The sequence below is a fragment of the Salvelinus alpinus genome, chromosome 21 (genome assembly GCF_045679555.1).
Source record: "Salvelinus alpinus chromosome 21, SLU_Salpinus.1, whole genome shotgun sequence".
NCBI lineage: Eukaryota > Metazoa > Chordata > Actinopteri > Salmoniformes > Salmonidae > Salvelinus > Salvelinus alpinus.
The window spans coordinates 48,622,300-48,635,619 of record NC_092106.1 but is presented as its reverse complement, the minus strand read 5'-3'; the positions used below and the strand labels follow the sequence as shown (position 1 = coordinate 48,635,619).

The 13,320-nt window shown below is 46.7% G+C and overlaps 1 protein-coding gene across 2 annotated transcripts in view; it reads right to left on the bottom strand.

The window, feature by feature from the left end:
- LOC139548413 (glutamate receptor ionotropic, kainate 1) overlaps positions 1-13,320 on the bottom strand; it is a 137,941-nt gene that overhangs the window by 75,978 nt on the left and 48,643 nt on the right. For both annotated transcript variants that reach the window (XM_071358096.1, XM_071358098.1), the window contains exon 2: positions 805-972. In XM_071358096.1, the coding sequence (XP_071214197.1) occupies positions 805-972 (168 nt within the window). The remainder of the gene's footprint in view (positions 1-804; positions 973-13,320) is intronic.

Sequence of the window (13,320 nt, the reverse complement as noted above, 5' to 3'; positions counted from 1 at the left end):
TAGGCCTTGAAATACATCCACAGGTACACCTCCAATTGACTCAAATTATTTAAATTAGCCTATCGGAAGCTTCTAAAGCCTTGACATCATTTTCTGGAATTTTCCAAGCTGTTTAAAGGCACAGTCAACTTAGTGTATATAAACTTCTGACCCATTGGAATTGTGATACAGTGAATTATAAGTGAAATAATCTGTCTGTAAACAATTGTTGGAAAAATGACTTGTGTCATACACAAAGTAGATGTCCTAACCAACTTGCCAAAACTATAGTTTGTTAACAAGAAATTTGTGGAGTGGTTGAAAAACGAGTTTTAATGACTCCAACCTCAGTGTGTAAACTTCCCACTTCAACTGTAGCTGCAGTACCTGTATTTCTATTTCTTCAACTGTATTTAACTGTTTTATTTTTCCTGACTTTTTACAAATGTTAGAATCTTTCTTCCACTTTCACGTTACAGAGTATTTTATGAATATCTTTGACAAGAAAATGACAATTAAATACATTTTTATCCCACTTTGTAACACAACAAAATGTGGAATTAGTCAAGGGTGTGAATACTTTCTGAAGTTACTGCATTACTTTTGACCAGGGCCCTAAAGGGGATACAGACAGAGATTTGACCAGGGCCCTAAAGGGGATACAGACAGAGATTTGACCAGGGCCCTAAAGGGGATACAGACAGAGATTTGACCAGGGCCCTACAAGGATACAAACAGAGATTTGACCAGGGCCCATGGGAAATATGGTGCCACTCGGTATAAAACAATTGACAATATAAAAATACAAATAACAACCACTCTTACCTCTTCTGGAGGCTTCGAAGCTGTCGAAGAGGTTTATTCTCTGGATGTCGTAGGTCAGGGTGGTGTTGGGCATTAAGGTCCGGTTCCTGTTGATGTTTGTCGCAGCGAATTTAAAGGCCAGCTCCTCCACACTAATGGGCTCATTCTCAAGGGTCTCAAAGATACCCCCTGGAGAAACAGCAGAGAAGAGAGAGATGGGGGGGGGGGGGGGGGGTGAAAAATGTATCATTATTACAGAAGAAGAATGAGTAGTATGCATTCGTTTGTATCATTATCTGTCACTATCATTCCCTTATGCCTTCGTCCAACCTAAAGTTGTGTAACGTGTCACATACTCCCAAGTCGTTTCATCACACAGTGCCACTGAATGACCTATGGAATAGTTCCAGGGGAGATAAATGAGCCAATTGGAAGCTGGGGATGATTAGGAGAACCGTGATGGTATGAAGGCCAGATTGGGAATTTTGGCAGGACACCGGGGTTAAAACCCCTACTCTTACGATAAGTGCCATGGGATCTTTAATGACCACAGAGAGTGAGAACAGCCGTTTAACGTCCCATCTGAAAAGATAGCAACCTACACAGGGCAATTGGGGGACATTTTTAGACCGGAGGGAAAAAAGCCTCCTTCTGGCCCTCCAACACCACTTCCAGCAGCATCTGGTCTCCCATCCAGGGACCGACCAGGACCAACCTTGCTTAGCTTCAGACGCAAGCCAGCAGTGAGATACAGGGTGGTATGCTGCTGGCTATGACTTATTGGTTTGATAAGAGGGAGTGAACCACAGATGGAGGACTAATGGTACGATAAGAGGGAGTGAACCACAGATGGAGGACTAATGGTTTGATAAGAGGGAGTGAACCACAGATGGAGGACTAATGGTTTGATAAGAGGAAGTGAACCACAGATGGAGGACTAATTGTTTGATAAGTGGGAGTGAACCACAGATGGAGGACTAATGGTTTGATAAGAGGGAGTGAACCACAGATGGAGGACTAATGGTTTGATAAGAGGAAGTGAACCACAGATGGAGGACTAATGGTACGATAAGAGGGAGTGAACCACAGATGGAGGACTAATGGTTTGATAAGAGGGAGTGAACCACAGATGGAGGACTAATGGTTTGATAAGAGGAAGTGAACCACAGATGGAGGACTAATGGTTTGATAAGAGGAAGTGAACCACAGATGGAGGACTAATGGTTTGATAAGAGGGAGTGAACCACAGATGGAGGACTAATGGGTTGATAAGAGGGAGTGAACCACAGATGGAGGACTAATGGTTTGATAAGAGGAAGTGAACCACAGATGGAGGACTAATGGTTTGATAAGAGGAAGTGAACCACAGATGGAGGACTAATGGTTTGATAAGAGGGAGTGAACCACAGATGGAGGACTAATGGTTTGATAAGAGGAAGTGAACCACAGATGGAGGACTAATGGTACGATAAGAGGGAGTGAACCACAGATGGAGGACTAATGGTTTGATAAGAGGGAGTGAATCACAGATGGAGGACTAATGGTTTGATAAGTGGGAGTGAACCACAGATGGAGGACTAATGGTACGATAAGAGGAAGTGAACCACAGATGGAGGACTAATGGTTTGATAAGAGGAAGTGAACCACAGATGGAGGACTAATGGTTTGATAAGAGGGAGTGAACCACAGATGGAGGACTAATGGTTTGATAAGAGGGAGTGAACCACAGATGGAGGACTAATGGTTTGATAAGAGGAAGTGAACCACAGATGGAGGACTATTGGTACGAAAAGAGGGAGTGAACCACAGATGGAGGACTAATGGTTTGATAAGAGGGAGTGAACCACAGATGGAGGACTAATGGTTTGATAAGAGGAAGTGAACCACAGATGGAGGACTAATGGTTTGATAAGTGGGAGTGAACCACAGATGGAGGACTAATGGTTTGATAAGAGGAAGTGAACCACAGATGGAGGACTAATGGTTTGATAAGAGGAAGTGAACCACAGATGGAGGACTAATGGTTTGATAAGAGGGAGTGAACCACAGATGGAGGACTAATGGTTTGATAAGAGGGAGTGAACCACAGATGGAGGACTAATGGTTTGATAAGAGGAAGTGAACCACAGATGGAGGACTAATGGTTTGATAAGAGGAAGTGAACCACAGATGGAGAACTAATGGTTTGATAAGAGGGAGTGAACCACAGATGGAGGACTAATGGTTTGATAAGAGGAAGTGAACCACAGATGGAGGACTAATGGTTTGATAAGAGGGAGTGAACCACAGATGGAGGACTAATGGTTTGATAAGAGGGAGTGAACCACAGATGGAGGACTAATGGTTTGATAAGAGGGAGTGAACCACAGATGGAGGACTAATGGTACGATAAGAGACGTCCTACTCCTTCACTTCTAACCCAATACCCTGAACCGAGAGAGAGAGAGAGAGAGAGAGAGAGAGAGAGAGAGAGAGAGAGAGAGAGAGAGAGAGAGAGAGAGAGAGAGAGAGAGAGAGAGAGACAGAGAGAGACAGAGAGAGAGACAGAGACAGAGAGAGACAGAGAGAGAGATAGAGAGAGAGAGAGAGAGAGAGGCAGAGAGAGAGAGAGAGAGAGAGAGAGAGAGAGAGAGAGAGAGAGAGAGAGAGAGAGAGAGAGAGAGAGAGAGAGAGAGACAGAGAGAGAGGAGAGAGAGAGAGAGAGAGAGAGAGAGAGAGAGAGAGAGAGAGAGAGAGAGAGAGAGAGAGAGAGAGAGAGAGAGAGAGAGATATTGAAGGATCAGTGGGTCTGCTCAGTGCTTAGCATGCCAACACAGACAGAGAGGGAGAGAGGGAGGGCATGGGAGGCTGGGTTCAAACACAACAACTGTTTCCTCACTTTGGATTCGTTCCAAATGGCACTCTATTGCCTTTATAGTGCACTACCAGGGCCCATAGTCCCTTTAAACACAATTACGTATTGGCTAGCAGCGTGTCCCCATAGAGCTTTGGTCAAAAGTAGTGCACTATATTGGAAATAGGGTGCCATTTGGGACACATGTTCTCTCTGTACAAAATCTCATTACAAAATCATGGGCATTAATATGGAGTTGGTCCCCCCTTTGCTGCTATAAAAGCCTCCACTCTTCTGGGAAGGCTTTCCACTAGATGTTGGAACGTTGCTGCGGGTACTTGCTTCCATGCAGCCACAAGAGCATTAGTGAGGTCGGGCAATGATGTTGGGCGATTAGGCCTGGCTCGCAATCGGCGTTCCAATTCATCCTAAAGGTGTTCGATGGGTTTAAGGTCAGGGCTCTGTTCAGGCCCGTCAAGTTCTTCCACACCGATCTCGACAAACCATTTCTGTGTGGACCTCGCTTTGTGCACGGGGGCATTGTCATGCTGAAACAGGAAAGGGCCTTCCCCAAACTGTTGCCAAAGTTGGAAGCACAGAATCGTGTAGAATGTCGTTGTATAATGTAGCGTTAAGATTTCCCTTCACTAGAACTAAGGGGCCCAAACCATAAAAAACAGCCCCAGACCATTATTCCTCCTCCACCAAACTTTATAGTTGGCACTATGCATTGGGGCAGGTAGCCTTCTCCTGGCATCTGCCAAACCCAGACTCGTCCGTTGGACTGCCAGATGGTGAAACGTAATTCATCACCAGAGAATGCGTTTTACACCGCTCCAGAGTCCAATGGAGGCGAGCTTTACACCACTCCAGCCGACGCTTGGCATTGCGCATGGTAATCTTAGGCTTGTGTGCGACTGCTCGTCCATGTAAACCCATTTTATGAAGCTCCCGACAAACAGTTATTGTGCTGACGTTGCTTCCAGAGGCAGTTTGGAACTGAGGACTGACTCTTCGCTCTTCAGCACTCGGCGGTCCTGTTCTGTGAGCTTGTGTGGCCTACCACTAAGAGGCTGAGCCGTTGTTGCTCCTAACGTTTCCACTTCTTCACAATAACAGCACTTACAGTCGACCGGGGCAGCTTTAGCAGGGCAGAAATTTGATGAACCTGCTTGTTGGAAATGTGGCATCCTGTGACGATGCCACGTCGAAAGTCACTGAGCTCTTCAGTAAGGCCCTTCTACTGCCAATGTTTGTCTATGGAGATTGCGTGGCTGATGTGTTCGATTTTATACACCTGTCAGAAACGGGTGTAGCTCATTTGAAGGGGCGTCCAAATACTTTTGTATATGTAGCGTATCAACGGCCAATCATTGCTGAATATTAGCTATAACAGCACTGTATTGGGGACTTTGGTGTAACTATAGAAACTGATTGTACAACTGAATGTAGATACATGTGCAACTGTGTTTAGTTTTCCCCTCTCACTTTGGAGACGGTGTCATGTGACCTTCTGACTGTGTATAGAATGAGAGAACTCATGCCAAAGAGTCCTGCTGCAGCTGGTACCATTGATAGATTTGTAAAGGGGAGGAGGGGAGGGGAGAGGAGAGGAGAGGAGAGGAGAGGAGAGGAGAGGAGAGGAGAGGAGAGGAGAGGAGAGGAGAGGAGAGGAGAGGAGAGGAGAGGAGAGGAGAGGAGAGGAGAGGAGAGGAGGAAATAAAACCATAACAAATGGTTGTGAAAATGAGCTGAGACAAGAACCTGTCAAAATTTTATTTAAATTAAACACAATAATTTCTGGTCTGTATACTGCCAGGTTGGTGGGAATGGAGGGGGGTGGATGTGGGCAGGCGATGGGGGACAGGGGGGGAGGAAGAGGAAGAGGATGAAGGGAGAGGCAGGGGGAGAGGTGGAAGGCATGGGGACAGGAAGGGGGAAGCGAAGGGGGGGTGAGTTAAAGGGTTTAGGGGTTGATGTAGGTTATGTGGTGGGTGCTCCAGCAGAAAAATAAGGCACTAGACAGTAGCATGCCACAGCCATAGCCACAGCCAGAGCCAGCCACAGCAACAGCCAGGCACAGCCACAGCCAGCCACAACCAGCCACAGCCAGCCACAGCCACATCCAGCTACAGCCACAGCCACAGCCAGCCACAGCCACAACCAGCCACAGCCAAGCCACAGCCAGCCACAACCAGCCACAACCAGTCACAGCCAGCCACAGCCACAACTAGCCACAGCCACAACCAGCGCCAGCCACAGCCACAACCAGCCACAGCCACAGCCAGCCACAGCCAGCCACAGCCACAACCAGCCACAGCCAAGCCACAGCCAGCCACAGCTAGCCACAGCCAGCCAAAGCCACAACCAGCCACAGCCAAGCCACAGCCAGCCACAGCTAGCCACAGCCAGCCACAGCCAGCCAGAGCCAGAGCCAGAGCCGTTCAACAAGAGTCATTTAGGCCCCCCGAGTGGCACAGTGGTCTAAGACAGTGCTAGCTGTGCCACTAGAGATCTTGGTTCGAGTCCAGGCTCTGTCGCAGCCGGCCGTGACCGGGAGACCCATGGGGACGCGCACAATTGGCCCAGTGTCATCCGGGTTAGGGGAGGGTTTGGCCGGCAGGGATGTCCTTGTCCAATCGTGCTCTAGCGACTCCTGTGGTGAGCTGGGTGCAGTGCACGCTGACAAGCCAGGTGTACGGTGTTTCCTCCGACACATTGGTGCGGCTGGGTTAAGTGGGCATTGTTGTCAAGAAGCAGTGCGGCTTGGTTGGGTTGTGTTTCGGAGGACGCACGGCTCTCGACCTTCGCCTCTCCCGAGTCCGTACGGGAGTTGCAGCGACGAGACAAAACTGTAACTACCAATTGGATACCATTAAATTGGGGTAAAGATTTCTTTTTTAATCTTTTGCATCCCAAATGACACCCTATTCCCTTTATAGTGCACTACTTTCAATCAGGACATAAGGGCTCTGGTCAAAAGCAGTGCCCAACTGTATGTAGGGAATAGGGTGCCATTTGACACGCAGAAACAGTGTGTTACACCCAGGGTTCAAAGAGCAGAATGCTGTAGAAAACATCAGGGTTAAATCCAGGCAGATGAAATGCCATCACCACCTATATAACATGACCAGACTAGAGAGAGAGTCTGTGTCTTAGGGCACACTATTCCCTTTATAATGCACTACTTTAGACCAGGATCTATGTAGGTAATTGGGCGCCACTTGGGGAGGCATTCTCAGTGTCTTAATCTCTGTTGAGAATGCCTGTGAACGTTCTGGAGATCTGCCGATCTGCTGTTACACGTGTAACCGACGTGAAATAGCTAGCTAGTTAGCGGTGGTGCGCGCTAATAGCGTTTCAATCGATGACGTCACTCGCTCTGAGGCCTTGAAGTAGTTGTTCCCCATCGTGCGGCTTTTGTGGCGCGATGGGTAACGATGCTTCGTGGGTGACTGTTGTTGATGTGTGCAGAGGGTCCCTGGTTCGAGCCCGGGTAGGGGCGAGGGGACGGACTAAAGTTAAACTGTTACATTGATGCTGTTGACCCGGATCACTGGTTAGTACTCTTCGGAAAAGGAGGAGGTCAAAAGGGAGGTGAGTGTAACCGATGTGAAATGGCTAGCTAGTTAGCGGTGGTGCGCGCTAATAGCGTTTCAATCGGTGACGTCACTCGCTCTGAGGCCTTGAAGTAGTTGTTCCCCTTGCTCTGCAAGAGCCGCGGCATTTGTGGCGCGATGGGTAACGATGCTTCGTGGGTGTCAGTTGTTGATGTGTGCAGAGGAGCCCGGGTAGGGGCGAGGGGACGGACGAAAGTTATACTGTTACACACAAACGATCTCAAACATCTGGATCCACAGTCTTAGCATTACCGATAGAGACAGAAATAAAGCTGTAGGATATACCTCCCATGCTACTGTCTTCTCCCATGCTACTGTCATCTCCCATGTTACTCCTACCTCCCATGCTACTGTCATCTCCCATGTTACCCTCACCTCCCATGTTACTCCAACCTCCCATGTTACTGTCACCTCCCATGCTACTGTCACGTCACATGTTACTCCAACCTCCCATGTTACTGTCACCTCCCATGTTACTCCAACCTCCCATGTTACTGTTACCTCCCATGTTACTGTCACCTCCCATGTTACTGTCACCTCCCATGTTACTGTCACCTCCCATGTTACTGTCACCTCCCATGTTACTGTCACCTCCCATGTTACTCCAACCTCCCATGTTACTGTCACCTCCCATGTTACTGTGACCTCCCATGTTACTCCTACCTCCCATGTTACTGTCACCTCCCATGTTACTGTCACCTCCCAGGTTACTGTCACCTCCCATGTTACTCCAACCTCCCATGTTACTGTCACCTCCCATGTTACTGTCACCTCCCATGTTACTCCAACTTCCCATGTTACTCCAACCTCCCATGTTACTGTCACCTCCCATGTTACTCCAACCTCCCATGTTACTGTCACCTCCCATGTTACTCCAACCTCCCATGCTTCTTTTTATATGAAACATGAATGTGTTGAGAATCCCAAATTGTTTGCATAGTCAATTTACACACAGCTCTGACACACTTATCCCACCAGACATGCCACCAGGGGTCTTTTCACAGTCCCCAAATCCAGAACAGATTCAAGAAAGCGTACAGTATTATATAGAGCCCTTATTGCATGGAACTTCCTTCCATCTCACATTTCTCCAATAAACAGCAAATCTGGTTTCAGAAAACAGATAAAGCAACACCTCTTCCCTATTTGACCTAGATAGTTTGTGTGTATGCATTGATATGTAGGCTATGTGTGCCTTTAAAAAAAATTGTATGACAGTAGTTCTGTCCTTGAGCGGTTCTTGTCTATTGATGTTCTGTATTATGTCATTCTGTTTTGTGTTTTGTGTGGACCCCCGGAAGAGTAGCTGCTGCTTTTGTAACAGCTAATGGGGATCCTAATAAAATACCAAATACAAGTCAACTCCCATTGTCGCCTCCCATGTTACTGTCACCTCCCATGTTACTGTCGCCTCCCATGTTACTGTCGCCTCCAGAGGTGTAAATCAATTGTTTCATCCCAAATGGCACCATATTCCCTTTTTAGTGTACTACTTTGACCAGTGCACTACATAGGGAATAGGGCTCTAGTCAGAAGTAGTGCACTACATAGGGAATAGGGTTCATTTTCAGACACACTCAGTGCTTTCAATAATTAGATCCTCACATCAGACTGATTTCATTATTTCAGCTCCACACCTCTACATGTGTTTGCAGATGAAGTGTCCATCGCTACAATCCACCTGGAAACCGCAGCAACCATCGGGTCATTGGACTTTCGATGAAATACTATCTTTGCGGATTTGCTTGGTAAATTATGATCGATTTTTTAAGGGGAACAGCCAGGGCTTTTTCTTCGGGAGTGAAGCTTCACTCAGCTTCTCTCAGCTTCCCTCCGCCTCACTCAGCCTCACTCAGCTTCACTCAGCTTCACTCAGCTTCACTCAGCTTCTCTCAGCTTCTCTCAGCTTCACTCAGCTTCACTCAGCTTCTCTCAGCTTCTCTCAGCCTCACTCAGCTTCTCTCAGCTTCTCTCAGCCTCTCTCAGCTTCTCTCAGCTTCTCTCAGCTTCAGTCAGCTTCTCTCAGCTTCTCTCAGCTTCTCTCAGCCTCACTCAGCTTCACTCAGCTTCTCTCAGCTTCTCTCTCTCAGCTTCTCTCAGCCTCACTCAGCTTCTCTCAGCTTCTCTCAGCTTCACTCAGCCTCACTCAGCTTCACTCAGCTTCACTCAGCTTCTCTCAGCCTCACTCAGCTTCTCCCAGCTTCTCTCAGCCTCTCTCAGCTTCTCTCAGCTTCTCTCAGCCTCACTCAGCTTCACTCAGATTCACTCAGCTTCTCTCAGCTTCTCTCAGCCTCACTCAGCTTCTCTCAGCTTCTCTCAGCCTCTCTCAGCTTCTCTCAGCCCCACTCAGCTTCTCTCAGCCTCTCTCAGCCTCACTCAGCTTCTCTCCGCTTCTCTCAGCTTCTCTCAGCCTCACTCAGCTTCTCTCAGCTTCTCTCAGACTCTCTCAGCTTCTCTCAGCCTCACTCAGCTTCTCTCAGCTTCACTTAGCTTCACTCAGCCTCACTCAGCTTCACTCAGCCTCACTCAGCTTCACTCAGCTTCACTCAGCTTCACTCAACTTCTCTCAGCTTCACTCAGCCTCACTCAGCTTCACTCAACTTCTCTCAGCTTCTCTCAGCCTCACTCAGCTTCTCTCAGCTTCCCTCCGCCTCACTCAGCTTCACTCAGCCTCACTCAGCTTCACTCAGCTTCACTCAGCTTCACTCAACTTCTCTCAGCTTCTCTCCTCTCCTCCCTCCCTCCTCTCCTCTCCTCTTTCTCTCCTCCTCCTCTCTTAACCTCTTCCCCATCCTCCTCTCTTAAACTCCTCCTCCTCTCTTAACCTCTTCCCCCTCCTCCTCTCTTAAACTCCTCCTCCTCTCTTAAAACCTCTTCCCCCTCCTCCTCTCTTCCCCCTCCTCCTCCTCTCTTAAAAACCTCTTCCCCCTCCTCCTCCTCTCTTAACCTCTTCCCCCTCCTCCTCCTCTCTTAACCTCTTCCCCCTTCCTCTCTTAATCTCCCCCTCCTCCTCTCTTAACCTCCTCCTCCTCCTCTCCTTCTCCCCCCTCTCCTTCTAACAGAACAGATTCCAAGAATGATAAATACCATGTTTTCCTTATAATCCTACCTGAGGAGGATTCTTCTAGATCTATTCACACACACACACACACACACACACACACACACACACACACACACACACACACACACACACACACACACACACACACACACACACACACACACACACACACACACACACACACACACACACACACACACACACACACACACACAAACAGACTGTGAAATAAATCTCCTGATTCCCAACATGCCACCTCATGGATTCACTCTGTTCTGTTCTGCAACATTAGAAATCCCTGCTTGTCCACCTCAGCAAAACACTGAAACAACTAGAATACTAGTGCTATAGGCCTACTGTAATGTAACCTTCTGCTCTGTTAATAAGCCTACTGTAATGTAACCTTCTGCTCTGTTAATAGGCCTACTGTAATGTAACCTTCTGCTCTGTTAATAGGCCTACTGTAATGTAACCTTCTGCTCTGTTAATAGTCCTACTGTAATGTAACCTTCTGTTCTGTTAATAGGCCTAATGTAATGTAACCTTCTGCTCTGTTAATAAGCCTACTGTAATGTAACCTTCTGCTCTGTTAATAGGCCTACTGTAATGTAACCTTCTGCTCTGTTAATAGGCCTACTTTAAAGTACCTTTCTGCTCTGTTAATAGTCCTACTGTAATGTAACCTTCTGTTCTGTTAATAGGCCTAATGTAATGTAACCTTCTGCTCTGTTAATAAGCCTACTGTAATGTAACCTTCTGCTCTGTTAATAGGCCTACTGTAATGTAACCTTCTGCTCTGTTAATAGGCCTACTTTAAAGTACCTTTCTGCTCTGTTAATAAGCCTAGTATAATGTACCTTTCTGCTCTGTTAATAGGCCTAATGTAATGTACCTTTCTGCTCTGTTAATAGGACTACTGTATTGTAACCTTCTGCTCTGTTAATAGGCCTACTGTATTGTAACCTTCTGCTCTGTTAATAGGCCTACTGTAATGTAACCTTCTGCTCTGTTAATAGGCATACTGTGACATACATTTCTGCTCTGTTAATATGCCTACTGTAATGTAACCTTCTGCTCTGCTAATAAGCCTACTGTAAAGTACCTTTCTGCTCTGTTAATAAGTCTACTGTAATGTACCATTCTGCTCTGTTAATAGGTCTACTGTAATATAGCTTTCTGCTCTGTTAATAGGCCTAATGTAATGTAACCTTCTGCTCTGTTAATAGGCCTACTGTAATGTAGCTTTCTGCTCTGTTAATAGGCCTAATGTAATGTAACCTTCTGCTCTGTTAATAGGCATACTGTAATGTAGCTTTCTGCTCTGTTAATAGGCCTAATGTAATGTAACCTTCTGCTCTGTTAATAGGCCTACTGTAATGTAACCTTCTGCTCTGTTAATAAACCTACTGTAAAGTACCTTTCTGCTCTGTTAATAAGCCTACTGTAATGTACCATTCTGCTCTGTTAATAGGTCTACTGTAATGTAGCTTTCTGCTCTGTTAATAGGCCTAATGTAATGTAACCTTCTGCTCTGTTAATAGGCATACTGTAATGTAGCTTTCTGCTCTGTTAATAGGCCTAATGTAATGTAACCTTCTGCTCTGTTAATAGGCATACTGTAATGTAGCTTTCTGCTCTGTTAATAGGCCTAATGTAATGTAACCTTCTGCTCTGTTAATAGGCCTACTGTAATGTAGCTTTCTGCTCTGTTAATAGGCCTAATGTAATGTAACCTTCTGCTCTGTTAATAGGCCTACTGTAATGTAGCTTTCTGCTCTGTTAATAGGCCTAATGTAATGTACCTTTCTGCTCTGTTAATAGGCATAATGTAATATAACCTTCTGCTCTGTTAAAGCTATTTTGTGAAACAGATGATGCCAATGAGTCACTACCAGTGCAGTACAATGCTGTGGACTGGAACATTCTGTTAGGGCTGTGTTGAAGGCCTAGCAGAACATTTAAAAAGCAATTCCCCAGACTTCTGCAGAGATTGCGTTCATGCTAAAGCACTATGGATGTCGGCTCAAAGCACATAGTCAGGATTCCCAAACAGTGTAGTTATTCCCTCCGCAAGGCAATCAAACAGGCAAAACGTCATTATAGAGACAAAGTTCAGTTGCAATTCAATGGCTCAGACACAAGACGTACAGTTGAAGTCGGATGTTTACATACACTTAGGTTGGAGTCATTAAAACTATTTTTTCAACCACTCCACAAATTTCTTGTTAACAAACTATAGCAAGTCAGTTAGGACATCTACTTTGTGCATGGCACAAGTCATTTTTCCAACAATTGTTGGGGTAACACAGTGCCACCGACACGGTCCGCTACCAAAGACTGTGGGCTCTCCTTCTCCGTGGCCGAAGTGAGTAAGACATTTAAGCGTGTTAACCCTCGCAAGGCTGCCGGACCAGACGGCATCCATAGCCGCATCCTCAGAGCATGAGCACACCAATTGGCTGGTGTGTTTACAGACATATTCAATCTCTCCCTATCCTAGTCTGCTGTCCCCACATGCTTCAAGATGGCCACCATTGTTCCTGTTCCCAAGAAAGCAAAGGTAACTGAACTAAATGACTATCGCCCCGCAGCACTCACGTCTGTCATCATGAAGTGCTTTGAGAGGCTAGTCAAGGATCATATCACCTCCACCCTACATGTCACCTTAGACCCACTCCAATTTGTTTACCACCCCAATAGATCCACAGACGATGCAATCACTATCGCACTACACACTGCCCTATCCCATTTGGACAAGAGGAATACCTACGTAAGAATGCTGTTCAGCATTCAACACCATAGTGCCCTGCAAGCTCATCATTAAGCTTGAGGCCCTGGGTCTGAACCCCACACTGTGCAACTGGGTCCTGGACTTCCTGACAGGCCGCCCCCAGGTGGTGAAGGTAGGAAACATCACCTCCACTTCGCTGATCCTCAACACTGGGGCTCCACATGGGTGCGTGCTCAGCCCACTCTTGTACTCCCTGTTCACCCATGACTCTGTGGCCAAGCACTCCTCC